General features: G+C 35.0%; 1 protein-coding gene across 1 annotated transcript; it reads right to left on the bottom strand.

Annotated features, from left to right (window-relative positions):
- Window positions 1-2,806: 2,806 nt before the first annotated feature.
- crlf3 (cytokine receptor-like factor 3) lies at window positions 2,807-14,295 on the bottom strand. The gene is made up of 9 exons (XM_028455261.1): window positions 14,214-14,295; window positions 9,574-9,701; window positions 8,328-8,535; window positions 7,383-7,470; window positions 5,376-5,553; window positions 5,046-5,274; window positions 4,631-4,769; window positions 4,355-4,467; window positions 2,807-3,678 (listed from the first exon to the last, which is right to left on the bottom strand). The coding sequence occupies exons 2-9, from the start codon at window positions 9,688-9,690 to the stop codon at window positions 3,428-3,430; spliced, it is 1,323 nt and encodes a 440-aa protein (XP_028311062.1). The 5' UTR covers window positions 9,691-9,701; window positions 14,214-14,295; the 3' UTR covers window positions 2,807-3,427.
- Window positions 14,296-14,910: the final 615 nt, after the last annotated feature.

Below are 14,910 nucleotides of genomic sequence, written 5' to 3'. Positions count from 1 at the left end.
AAAATATGTGGAAAAAAGAAGATAGAAAAAAACACACGCACAGACAAACACACCAGCTGAAAGGACGGGACATAAGAAGCACATTACAACTCCTTTGATATCAGAGACATCAAAGGAAAAACGTCCGGAGTTGATCCAGAACTCACAGATAAGGACAAGAATAATTCAAAAGTAATGTTTTACATTTGAGCGGCACATGTTATCGACTTTCGTTCTTTACATCACGTTTAAAACGATACAAACGGGTTGTTTTTTATAATTATCAGCGCTGTTCCATCTACTGTTTTGTTTTTGAAAAGCCGACCTATGATGGAGCCAAATTTATTTTGGAGTCATTTAGTACATTTTTTTCTTATTTGTGAATATTTGTAGTCTTGTGTGTTATGGGAGTCATTTCGTGAATTTTTGTTGTGGTTTTGTGTACTTCTGAGAGTCATTTTGCTGTAATTTTGCATCTTTTTGGAATTATTTAGTGTGTTTTTGTTGTCACTGTATATTTTTTGCTAATTTTCTTTGTTTTTTGTGAATATTTGTAGTCTTGTGTTATGGGAGTCATTTTGTGTGTTTTTGTGTGCTTTCAGGAGTGTGTTTTTGTTGTCACTGTATATTTTTTTGCTCATTTTGTTTGGTTTTTGTGTATATTTGTAATCTTGTGTAGTCAGTTTGTCGTCACTTTCATTCTTGTATGATGTGTATGTATGATAACAATAAAACTATCTATATACCCATCTTCTTTGTATATTAATTTTTCATTTTGTGTATATTTGTCGTCTTGTGTGTTATGGGAGTCATTTTGTGTATTTCTGTTGTGGTTTTATGTGCTTTTGGGAGTCATTTGGTGTGTTTTTGTTATCACTTTGTATATATTTTTTGCTCATTTTGTGTATTTTTCTGTATATTTGTAGCCTTGCGTGTCATGGGAGTCATTTTGTGTATTTCTGTTTTGGTTTTGTGTGCTCTTTAGGAGTCATTTTGTGTGTTTTTGAAGTCATGTTGTTTGGTTACATTTTTGGAATCTTTTTGTATCGCAACAACTGTTACATAAAATATTTCAAGTATCAATTGGAACATTCCAGAATTCACAATAACTCGCTAGAATTTCAACATCTCGGTGCGTTAAAAATATCAAAAACTGCTGAAAGAGTCGTACTGATGCACGATCGCAATCACACCAAAAGTAACCGAGGCAACACTTTATTCGAAACATTCCAGAATTTAAAACATAAACAACGTAAGTGCAACGTGTGACTGAAACTTTAGTTCCAGAAGTTGGCACAACTTTAAATGATTGTTATGTTTTAAAAAAAAAAAATGCTGATGCACGGTCGCAATCACACCGAAATGAACAAACAATGCTCTACCTTCACTATTTGGAATATTCAACAATTTGAAACACATTTTAATGATCAAAAAACATCTAGAAAAGATTGTGCTGACATACGTGAGTTATGCACAACACGATCGTATCGTTTTAAATGTAACGAAAGTGACTTTCGACTCATTCCTGAAACTTTAAAGCACCATTTGCATTAATTCCAACATTAAACCTCACCGACAATTGGAAAAAAAATCCATCTAAAGCTCGTTATGTAAGAAAACAAAGGTGAACATAACAGAACGACACAAAAAAAAGTATCAAACAACTCAAAAAAACACAGCGATACTTTAAGAATAAGATCGTATTGCATAAAACGTGAAAACAGCGACTGGAATAATTTCCATCATTTTAAACCATTTTAAATAATTTCACCATTTTGCGACATTGGACAATAAACAAAAAGCTAAACCGGGTTTTTGCCGCTCGCGCACAAAGCGACGGTATGGCTTTAAATGTAACATTGTTAATCCTAAAGCAACAATGGCGTGCTGTGGATATGGTTTGAGGTCCGATTTACTGTCACAGAGTTGCGTTACGCTGAACGGCGTCGTGTACGTTAACCACAGAGAAATTTATTTGCATCAGAAGTGAGAGACGAACTGAGCCGACCTCCACTATTGATTTTAAAAAGAGCCTCAGATTTTCAATAATCCCGGAAAACTGATGGAAAATACTAATTTCACTTCCTGAAACGGAAATATTGTTATTATTCAATATTCAGGGGGCGACAGTTCCAACTCTGACAATGAAGCAGAGAAGAAGAGCTCTCCTAAGAGACCTTTACCACCCCCTTAAAGGGATCCTCCACTGTTTTTTACAAATTTGGCCTACAACCTTTGGAATGTACCAATTAGAAGATCTATGTCTAACAAAACACATTATTATGCACCATATTAATTTGATTAACTTTTAAAAATGTATACTTTTTTACATTTTAGAGCCTGTGTTCCTCCATCTTAAAATCATGTGATTGATGATGTCACACGGCCCCACTGCCTGTAAACATCCCATTGTTTTCTATTGGAGTGAAACGTTCAGCCTGATTATTAGATTATTATTATTATAACAGATTTTTAGATCATTTAGTAGCTTTTTTCATGAAAATGACAACTTGTGCTGCTTTCGGTTGTTTTTAAAAACCAGGAAAAGTTAAAGATGGCAATGTTTACCGAAAGAGGTTAAAAACAGTCTGTAATTACTCTTCTTCTCTGCATCTTTAACTTTTCCTGGTTTTTAGAGCAACCAAAAGCAGCACAAGTTGTCATTTTGATTGAAAAAGCTGCTAAATGATCTAATAATCAGACTGAATGCTTCACCCCAATAAAAAACAAAGAGATGTTTACAGTTAGTGGGGCTCTGTGACATCATCAATCACGTGATTTCAAGATGGCAGAACACAGGCTCTAAAATGGTTCAATTTTTAAAAGTTAATAAAACAAATAAGGTGCATAATAATATATTTTGTTAGGCATAGATCTACTAATAAGTACATTTCAAAGGTTTTAGGCCAAACTTGTAAAAAAAGTGGAGGATCCCTTTAAACAGTGCACTGACACGCTCTGGTGGCTGAAGTTAGAGGGTAAATCACGTACTGTTGAAGAACTCACACCCAAAAGCACTTCTATCTTCAGACAGGACATTAAATCTCACGTGAGCTCAGTTTGTTTCAGTGCATTTCTGCTGTGAATAAATATGAAAATAATGACAATAGTTAACTAATTTACTATTTTACGCACAATTACAGGAAGTTTTATAACCTGTGATGGTAAAGACAATGAAACAAACGAAACAGAAAGGTGTAAATGGAATTGGAGACATTTGGAAAGTGAAAATCTGAAACTCTCCATGTTTGGATTTGTATAAAAGTAATGTGACAAACACTTCTTCAAAGGATGCAAACACCTGGAAATCACGTCACGTCGTACGTTTTCACCTAAACTCTCCGTTGTCGGCTCAGGAAACAGCGGGAAAGAAGTAAACGGCTCGTGGTCGTGGTTGTTTTCCACCTTGTTGGCATTCCCGAGGGTCTCTGAATACTGTGCGTCGCCTTTAAAACACCAGAACCTTCCAGCCCGAGTGGACAAAAGAACAGCCGAAGTAAAGGCAGTCCGCCGTGTGCTCCAGCAGCCAATCAAACACCACCTCTCTGTTCCCCGAGCCAATGGTTACCCTCAGCTTGAAGCCGTCGTGGTTGTTGTGGGGGATCAGATGGACCAGCTCCATGTCGAAGGTGACGGAGGAACCAACAGTGACGGCCGGGAGCTGGTTGGTCATTTCTTTACCGTTAACGAACACGGCGCCTGAATCAAGAGAAAACGACAAAAAACGGTTTACATCAATGCTCGTAGCATCGGAAATATTAAGTCTCACCTGTGTTTAAGTCACGACTGAGTGACAATGTGCTGATTTGGATTCTTAAGTTTATTTTAGTTTGTTTTTGTACCGCTTTAAGTGTATTCAGTCTTTTTTTTTGGTATTTTCAGTCTATTTTAGTCTGTTTTTATTCTATTTTTGTACTGAGTTAAGTGTGTTCAGTCTGTTTTTGGTATTTTTAGTCAGTTATTTGGCATTTTTGATCAATTTATAGTTGGTTCTTGGTATTTTTAGTCTGTTTTTGTACTGCTTTACATGTGTTCAGTCTGTTTTTGGTATTTCCCGTCTGTTGTCAAGTCTTTTATTGTCCATTTTAATCTGTATTTGCCTTTCAAGAGCACTTCATATAACATATTAGGTCCAATTCACATGCTAAATATAAGTCCCAACCTAAATTTTAAATGACAAGGTCTCAACTCATATGCTGAAAAATAAGGTAATTTTAAATAATGACGTGCACGTAGGGCAGGGACACAGTTTTAAACCATTTTAGAGTTAATAATGTCTCATTATACTATTTTTATATAATTTATCTCTCCGTCTCTATTTAAATCCATTCAGAGTAATAAATATGTTAAATGTAATGAAACGTTCTAACTGTACCGTTGGTGGAAACGCAGACGGCTCTGTCTCTCTGAAGTGTCGCCCCCTGCTGGTCGCCGTCGATGCAAACACCCAGACTGTCAAGGCGATCCATCAGACCGACCGCAGTGATCCTACACAACAAACAAACAAACAAACATAAAGCATTAGCAAATAAATACAATAGAAACTAACAAAAATACATAAACGTAGTGAAATGTCAAAACTATGTCAACAAATCATCTAAACACACAAAAACTAAATTTGCATAATTTGTAAAAGTGTGTGTGTGTTTACTTGAAGGTGAGAGTCTGGCCGCAGTAGTACGAGGGTGCGTTGGAGTAAAGGACGGGGCAGCGCGTGTGGGTGGAGTCATTGCGCAGTGCGATGTTCCTGCGGCTACTCAGGATGTAGCCGTCTGTTCCTGGACGCCACTCTGACATACACACACACACACACACAATAATAACACATGAGCAACACACTAATGACACACTAACAATGAAATAACATTAACAACACATTAATTACACACTAACACATTCATAACAAAATATCACATAGACAACATAATAACAAAATAATAACAATACTAACACATTGACTATACATTAAACACATTACCAACACAATAATAACACACTAAACACACTAACAACACATTAATGACACATTAATAACACATAATTCTGTCTGTTAGCAGTGAATCCACCGTGTGCGTTGAGCGAGGTGAATCCCGTCTGAGGGACGCTCCATGGGCTCCACTCCGTGCGTCCCTCACCACGCGCACACACCCTGAACAGGAAGTCGGTGTGTGGGTCCAGGTGGAGAACCAGGAACTCACAGTCCCGGCCGATGTAGGCGTCTTCGTACTGGCTCCCCCCGCTGGAGGAGCGCCGGTACTGCAGACGGTAATCCGCCGCCGCAAAGTCCTCGTCCACCTGAGGAGAGAAAGTTTCTGAAACGTGAACCGGAGAAGGTTCAGTTTCCTACTTCTTTGTGATTGTTGCAGACAATCAGGTGATCAAAGTGTGGCCCTGACCTTGCACCAGCGCACCAGGACTCCGCCCGGCCTCTCCTGCAGCTCTTCGATCTGGACGGGGGGGCGTGAGGAGACGGAACCATGGCGGGACACGCCCTCTCTCAGCAGACCCAGCAGGGAATCGTCCAGCTGAGCTGACACGCTCGGGACGTCCGCCAGTGCCGGCACCTCCGGGAGGCTGTAAAACACGGAGAGCAATCACCATGGAGCGGTTAGCTGTTGGTATTTTGTATCTTTGATGTGGTTTTATTAAGGATGTAAGAACAAAATCGATTTGGTGATATTTCACCGCGTGATAATCGTATTGATCCCAAAAATTTCCAAATCAATTTTTTTAAATCTGATTTTTCAGCAAAAAAAAACATTTAATTAAAGTCTGGGGTCCAAATTTGTCCTTTCAGAGTAAAATATTTGCAACTTATTTTGCTGATGTTGTGGAAAACATAATTTTTCTAAAGTAAAATTCACTCACGTGAACATTTAATGACTTTTTCTTGTCAGATTTCAAATAGTTAATAAATTAAGTGTGTGAGAAGATTCAGCGATATATCGCAATATTTCACTGCGTGATAATCGTATCGATCCAAAAAATGTCCAAATTGAAAACCCATTTTTTTAAGACAGGTGTCACGGTCTGAGTTCACATCGGTCTGAGATCGGTTATGAGCATGCGCACAACCGGAAAATTAATTTATGCTACTTCCGCTTAGCTTTTTTCTACTTACGACGTGCTGAGATAAAAATATAATTTCAAAGCTAATGTTATTTGACGAGTGCCGAATGGCTCCTTTTCTTGTACAAAAATGTACAACTGCTCAATATACGAGGCAGGAGAGGTGTATTGAGTTTGTATTAAAAATATGTTTTATAATTTATTCTATGCAGTTTTGAATATTATTACTTGTATTCTGTTTGGATAAAAATAAAGCACGTTGGAAAAAACATTATTGTAATAAATCTCCATACAAAAATAAATAATTTATTTTCCAAAAAAAACATGTAATATACATTGCAGTAAAAAACAGTTAAACTAATGTAACTTTATTTTTTAAAATAAGTGTAACCCAGTATGGGTATATCTCAGTACGTAGCAGTGAACTCAGACCGTGACACCGGGGTCCAAATTTGGCCCTCCAAAGTAAAAGATTTGCAACTTTTCTGCTGATGTTGTGAAATTCACTTACATTTACTAAAATATTTCAAATGGTTTATAGATTAAGGGTGTAAGAAAATAATTATTGTCTCTATCCAAAACATTTTAAAATCAATTTTTTTGATTATATAAATAAAAACAAAAAATATCTAATTGTGCTAACATCTGCAAAACACGTAAACAACGATCACAAGGTGTCAGTGAACGCACCATCAGACCTTGTTAAACTACCTCACCCCTCAATACGTATTAGCTTTTAAGTTAATTGTACTTTATTTTCATAAAACATACTGGGCACTTATAGAAATGTATGTGGTTACTTTTATTTTATTATTTTTTAAAATAATTTAAGAACTTAACAGAATCAGAATCTGTTGCACAAGCAAAAGTTGAACTTTTTAGAAAAATGTAATTTTACAGTTTGATAAACAAACCACTTGTTTTTTTACATTTGTGCTTGAATTACAGTTAGTTGCCAGTTATTTGTTCTGACAAGTTTAAAAAACATGAAATAAATTGTATTTAATACCACTTTGTACTTGTAAAAGTGAAATTTGTAATCATTGATATTGCGCTGTATATCGGGATATATCGTATTGTGACATGCAAATCATGAATCGTATCGTCAGATTCATGGCAATGTGCAGCCCTAGTTTTATGTATTTTTGTCTTCAGGTTGTCGTGTTTCTTTGAGCAAATTTGGTCATTTTTTGGTTTAATTTTTTCTCTTTGTTGAAGTTTTACTGAGTGTGTTTCACTAAATGTCACAGAGCGTGTCCCAGTGTTAAGACTAGTGTGTGTGTGTGTGTGTGTGTGTGTGTGTGTGTGTGTGTGTGTGTGTGTGTGTGTCCTACCTGTCCAGTTGGATGTGCAGAGCTTTCTTGGTGAAACTTCCCAGTTTGTCCTCCTTCTCTCCCAGTCCACAGCGCAGAGCTGCTTCTCCTAAACACAGCATCACAGCCGTCGCACAAAAAATGAACAAACATATGGAAAAACGCACACAAGACATTTCATTCAAATCCAACATTGAATGAAGTTTACAAGACATTTATATAACTTATTTATTTATCTTGTTTTTTTATGTTTATTTATTTAAGTGTAACACTGAAAATATGTTTAATTTGCATTTCTTATTTATTGTAGTTAAATATAAAATATATTTCCTAATTTCCAATTTTATCATTTAATTTTTCTTTATAAATTGATAATTACATATTTGTTGATATTTTTAGTCTTTTTTTGTTCATTTTTTATTTGAAAATGTTTTGAATTCAAATTTCTTATTTATAGTATTTAAATATATAATTTTTCTGTCTTCATTTTCTAATTTCATTATTACATTTTATTTATACATTGATAATTATGTATTTTCATTACTAAGTCACTAATTAATATTCTTATTAACCACTCAATTTGTAGCTTTAGCGTTAACTTCAGTTCTATTTTTTAATTATCCAAATTAATCATTATTATTTTCTTTTTATTATTTGTATTATTATGAAAGTTTATTGTTTTTTAGCAACTTGTAGAACAAAACCATGGTTTAAAAATGGATTTGCTATTGTTAACAATATTTATGGATGCATTTCATCTTTAATAAAAAAAAAATCTAATTAATAAATAATGTATAAATAATAAATAATGAATTATAAGCAGATCATATAAATAAATGAATAAAATAAAATAAAATAAAATAAATAAAATAAATAAAATAAATAAAATAAATAAAATAAATAAAATAAATAAAGGGTTAGATTTATAAGGACACATCTGGGAACATCAGGTCTGATCCGTCTCACCGTCTCTCAGCAGCTCGTCCGCCTGCCCGACGCCGTGCTCGATCACGCTCTGACAGTCGTCCAGCGGCTTGATGCTGTCGGCCTCGATGGCGTCCACCTCGGCCAGCAGCGCGTCCAGACGCTCCGTCAGCAGCCGAGCCGTCGCCGCCTGCAGCTCCGTGAAGTGCCTGCGGAGGGCGTCGCGTGCCTGACCCGAACTGCCCCGCACCTGGGACACAAAGTCTGCTCAGAGTCGGGACCATTTCACGCACAGTGGGAAAGATACGGGAAGTCAAACCAGGATCCACGTCACTCATTTTGTTTTTGTCGAACAACATCCTGTGTGTGTGTGTGTGTGTGCGCGCGCTGAGAGAATGGCGTGATCTAAAGCACACACTACTGAAACATCCTGAAATGGTTCAAATGTGTGAATGCGTGTCCCTTGGACCAGAAAAATCCAGAGCACAATCCTCGGACACGTGGATGTTACAATTTGACTGGAAATCATGTTATCTTGTGACTGATTCAAAGGACAGACGTTAACAAATCACAAAGTAATTCAGATGAATGAGTGAGAACATTTAATGCTTCACTTCTCCTGAGATTCATCACCAGTTATAATGATCACCAGTTCAGCTGTTACACCCATCATTACAGTGGATTCGTTTCCAGCCGAATGTTTGGACTCTGAGAGAAGAACGATGATGCAGTGATAGCATTGTCTCAGTTAGCGTAAACACATCGTGAGAGAGAGAGTGTGTGTGTGTGTCACTAACTCAGGGTTAGCTTGAATTCCTAAAGCTAAAATAAAGTATAAATGTGGTTAATGGAGCTATATTTATGTTAAAGACTAGTTTATGGAGCTAAACTCAGGTTTAACTCTGGTTTATGGAGCTAAACTCAGGTTTAACTCTGGTTTATGGAGCTAAACTCGGGTTTAACTCTGTTTAACTCTGGTTTATGGAGCTAAACTCGGGTTTAACTCTGGTTAATGGAGCTAAACTCAGATTTAACTCTGGTTTATGGAGCTAAACTCAGATTTAACTCTAGTTTATGGAGCTAAAGTAAGATTTAAATATGGTTTATGGAGGTAAACTCAGGTTTAACTCTCATTTGTGAGCTAAACTTAGGGTTAGGTCTAGTTTCTAAAGCTAAAATAAAGTAGAACTATGGCGAAAGGAGTTATATTAATGTTTAACTTTTTTTGGAGTTTTTGGAGCTGAAATCATTGTTTAACTCTGGTTTAGATGTTTTTTGGGGGGCGTACCTGTTTGCGAGCCTGGTTGAGGCCATGCAGGCGCTGCTGCAGCTCGCTGCGGTAATTCTGAGCTGCCTCGATGCTTTCTTTGGCCTCCTGCAGCAGAAGGTCCACCTCCACTGACATCCTAGGTCCTCCTGAAGCCCACAGAGAGACAGAGTCAGATCTCTGTATGTTTGCTTAAGTAAACGTCACAGTGTGAAACCTGTCGTTGGTAGGAAGTGGTTTCTTCTTGCTTCACATCCTCTCTTAGTTCTTCACTGAGAGGAACATGTTGCTGAACTTTAGGGCTGAAGCAGTTGGAGAACTTAAAGATGTGTAAAACATTTTTCCTTCATAATGTCCAACATTTTTTTCCACTCTGGAAATCTTTGCTCTACAATTTTTTTCCTAAAATATAGAAATGTGTTTATAGACTGTTAGAAAGTGTGAATGAGTTAAACATTATTTATTGGATCACTTTTAATCAGAGGATTTTTGGCTTTAAACGAGGCATGAGCAACAGGCGGTCTGAGGGCCACATGCGGCTCTCGGACTCATTTTGCACGGCCCCCAAAGTAAGCACACAAAATGTCTCCAACAGCACAGAAAACAGCTAAAAAATTCACATAATTATAGCAAAATAGACAAAAGGACAACAAAAATACACAAGATTACTACAAAAATACACATAAAAACCAGAAAATATACAAAATGACTACAATAATACACATAAATAACAAAAAATATACACATGCATCACTACAAAAATACATATCACAGAAATTATACAAATTGGCAATTGAAAAAGAAAATACTGTAAAAACACACATGAAAACGGAAAATATACAAAACGACAACAAAATACACAAAGTGACTACAAAAATACATAGAAATTACATAACAGAAATTATACAAAATGACAATAAAAAATACTATAAAAAACGTAAAATGTACAAAATGATAATAAATACACGTAAAAAACAGAAATTATGACAAAAATGACAAAAAAATAGAAAAAAAATACTACAAAAATACACAAATAACAGAAAATATACAAAATCTCTTCAAAAATACAAAAACAAAAACAACAGTAAATATACATGGAATGACTCCAAAAAAAATAAACATACAAAACCGTTGTGATTAGTTATTTCCTTCATGTCTGATTTAATATAAGTATGAGACGGCAACTATGCTTTAATGTCTATGTTCCTCCTCCTGCTGCTTTGCTTTTTAATCCCACTCAGTTTATAATCCCTCTCAGTGAAGTGACATCCGCTCTGCAGACAAACAGTAAATCTATTTTATGATTTTAGATCAGTGGGACAAACTCTCACATAGATTCAATAAAAATAAATATTATTACAGCAATCATAGAAAACTTTGTGCAGCCCCAGCAGTACATGTACAAAATGACTCAGAAATGACACAAAACAATAATAGTAATACACAAAATGACCCCAAAAAAGTAGAAATACAAAAGAGAACTGCAAAAAATACACAGAAACACACTAAATTCCAGAAAATACACTCAAATATACAAAAGGATAAAAACATACAAAAGAAAACAACAAACAACAACAAAAACAAATAATTACAGAAAAATATTACAAAACAAAAATACACAAAAGTATTCCAAAAATCACACAAGACGACTTCAGGAATACACAAAGAAACACAAATATACTGAAATATACAAAGGGACAAAAGTGCACAACAAAAATACAGAAAATTACATTACAAAAAATGACAGAGAAATACACAAAAGGACAACAAAAACACATGACAAAAAAACTCTCCAAATGGAATATACAAATGACAAACAAGTATACACACAAAACACAACAAAAATACACAAAAATGAGTCCAAAAAATACAAAATTACCAGAAAAAAAAATCAATTACACAAAACAAATTGACAACAAAAAGACAGCAAACAAAGATATACAAAAATTACTCCAAAAAACACACAAACCAAAATAAAAATGTCAAAACAAACAACAAAAAAAGCACAAAAAAAACTCTTTTCCTGCATCAATGCTCAGATTATTGTGGCCCTGCTCTGATAAAAGTTGCCCATCTTTGGTTCACAGTGATGTGCATTTTAAAAACACTGAATAACTAGGATCAATAGCAAAAAAAATACCCTTCACAATAAAAGCACAGGATTGCCACTTTTTGAGATATTCAACAACAGAAATCACCAAAATAAATGGAACATTAGATACAAGTTCAGTCAGCGTCCATTAAAAAAACATCACATTATTAAACATCCTGAGACAAACCAAACAAACTGAAATATCCTGAAAGCATACACATTTATTAATAATTAATCTAAAGAGAACAATCTGATTAAATATTTATTCTACAAATCACCCACAAAAAAAACGCTTCAGTTACTTCATAAAAATGTATCTAAATTAACAAATAAATAGCAGAAAATAGACTCACGTTATTAAACAATTCTTCAAATCTGATTAACTTAGCCAGACTCCATTCAAATATTGTAATTTTAAAGAGATAAACATCTCTGCTGTCTACCATTAGCAATCACTGTATTTTCATATAAACATTTATTTATTAATACATTGTTCTCCCTCCTGCTTGTTTTTCTTCTCTATAAATGACAAACTTTTACCATCAAACTGGGACAAACCACCAATGCACAGGTCAATTAACAGCTGATATTTAATAATCTAATGCCTCACTGTGCTGTGACCCCATTTTAATCATAGGTTATACACACACACACAGTGACTCACTCACTGACATGTTTGTCTGTTTTTTTGGAACACAGCAGTGAGAAAAGGAGATTCCCGACACGTCTGAACTGGTTTCCAGCAGCTTCCTTATTTTGTCGTTATTTTTAAGTGAAACTCAAAAAGCTCAGGAATGTCAACTATTGCATAAATACACATTTGTTATATAAATACACACGTTTTATATAAATATACACACACGTGCGTGCACTTAGGAAGCTCCAGTTGTGTACTTTGTCACGTTGTCGTGCTTGGATATCACATGATGTGTGTGCGTGTGTGTGTATGTATTTGTACAAAAATGTAAATATCCACATATGAGGTGAATGGAGAGCCCTCCACCAGAGTCCATTTAAAAAACACAAGTTTTTACACTGAAGGATCTTACAGTGACACACAAATATATATATATATACATAAAACAGATACACACAAATATAGACACACTCGTACAAATAAACCCACACAAAGGTCCATTTAAAAAACACGTTTTTACACTAAGGGATCATACAGTGACACACAAATATAAATACATACAAAAACACGTACACACAAATAGACAGACACATGTACAAACAAACCCACACCCATAGTAATACACACACTAACACAAAAACACATACATACATGTATGTAACAAATAAAATTAAAACTCTGAGTGATTCTGTATTTAATGAATACAACACGATGATAAATAAACAATGTTTACACAACAATATCAAAAAAACTTTAAAATGTGGCACAAAAACCTGAAAATATTGAAAAACGAACTCACGAGGAAAAGCAATCAAGTCGTTACAAACAACTGGGATTGAGCCGGTGTAACTGGTAATAAAATATTAGACACAAAATGTATCATTTGTTTAGGATTTGAAGAACCAACCAGCCTCAATGTAAAAAATCATGCATTTCAAAGATTGCACAGCTTTTAACAAACACACAAAAATAAATCACAATTACAAATAATATTTATTGTCTCCTGAATTTGTCAGGCAAACTTCGGCATCATTGGACACTTCTTCGCAAATTGTATTTTTGTGTCATTTGTGTTTAAATGGGCCCTAAAATGTGACTAAAAGGACATGAGAAAGTAAGTCCATGCAAATTAATCTGATCAGTTATCAATATAGTTGATTCAACTAGAATGATGATTTTTTTCTTCTTCTTAAATTCAATCAATAATTTGGAAATAAATTGGTGCAACAAACTATCAGAAATAAATAATGATAATTACATTTAAACTAAATAATTGATCCATTGAAGCCATTATATTGACAGACCAATAAACCAGACTTTTTAAATTGAAACAAAACAAATTAAAAACAATAAAAAACGATTTCCTTATATGACCAACACTGAATATTGTCAACTTCCTCTTTTTAAGACCTTTTTCCTCCATTACCTTATCTTAAACAGGAAAATAGTGGAAATAATTATGTGGAAAATATCACAGAAACTATAAAAGATAGCTGAACAAATAAAGTCAATATGTGAAATTAAAAGTATAATGTAACACGGTTGAAAACAACAAAATCCACAAGATTTATACTTTCAGAAACACCCTTATTATTATAAACAGCAGAAAGCGGAACATTAACCGGACTCCGTTCAATAATCCTACATTTTAAGCTTTCAGGGCTTTGAGGAAACACAAAAAACACACAGACAGAAGAAGAAGAGAAAGAAATAGAGACACGTAGTTAAAAAATTATCCGCATGAACGTAAACTTTGTAACTACTTGTGTTTCTGCGCAGTGTTAACTATTAGAGGAAAAAAGAGAAAGTTTTAGCTAGTTGTAGTCAGATAGCGGTCAAACTCGTGACAAGCTTCAGCATACGGAGTGAACATAGATTTGTGAAACACACTAAGATGTCAGACAGTGTGTGGGGAGATTATTTAGGACGTACCGTGAGTTATAAACCGATAACAGACATTTCTTTTCCGAATCTGTGGATCAAGCTCGAAGCCTCCGCAGCAGTCAGATGAGTCCAAAAATGACACTGCACAAGCTTCCAGCGCAGCAGCCAATCACAGGGCAGGGATTTTTGAGCGACGCCACTCTGGGCCAATTAAAACAGGAGTTTTAGTGTTTGTCCAGCCCTCGTAACAAAAATCGTCAGAAATGAGAGAAACTGATGACACACACACACACACACACACACACACACACACACACACACACACACACACACACACACGCACACACACAGACGCACACACACACACACACACACACACACACACACACACACACACACACACACACACACGAGCACGCACGCGCACACATTAAAAAAATGTTGCTTTGTATATAATCTTTTTTTTTGTCATTCTGTGTATTTTTGTAGACATCTTGTGTTTTGGACTCTTTTTTGTTCTCATTATGTTTATCTTTCTATTATTTTTGTGTATATTTGTAGTCGTCCTATGGGTTTTGGAATAAATTAGTGTGTTTTTGTTCTTGTTTTTGTGCTATTTTTAGTACTATTTTGTTTTTTATTTTATTTTTTGTAATTTTGTATAGGTTTTTAAGGAATTTTGGGTATGTTTTGTGTGCTTTAGGAGTCATTATGAGTCAGTATTTCTTCGTAATTTTCAATTTTC

This window comes from Gouania willdenowi, chromosome 8 (assembly GCF_900634775.1).
Source record: "Gouania willdenowi chromosome 8, fGouWil2.1, whole genome shotgun sequence".
Taxonomy (NCBI): domain Eukaryota; kingdom Metazoa; phylum Chordata; class Actinopteri; order Blenniiformes; family Gobiesocidae; genus Gouania; species Gouania willdenowi.
Note: the sequence above shows the minus strand (reverse complement) of the source record. Positions and strands in the feature narration are given on the sequence as shown.

What these genes read in the sequence shown, in the direction of transcription:
- crlf3 (XM_028455261.1), bottom strand. Translation starts at nt 9,690, where the DNA reads ATGTCAGTGGAGGTGGACCTTCTGCTGCAGGAGGCCAAAGAAAGCATC. An exon ending in TCAACCAGGCTCGCAAACAG is followed by an intron (nt 8,536 to 9,573) that starts GTACGCCCCCCA and finishes TTTGTGTCCCAG; the next exon opens with GTGCGGGGCAGTTCGGGTCA. An exon ending in TCCTGGTGCGCTGGTGCAAG is followed by an intron (nt 5,275 to 5,375) that starts GTCAGGGCCACA and finishes TTCTCTCCTCAG; the next exon opens with GTGGACGAGGACTTTGCGGC.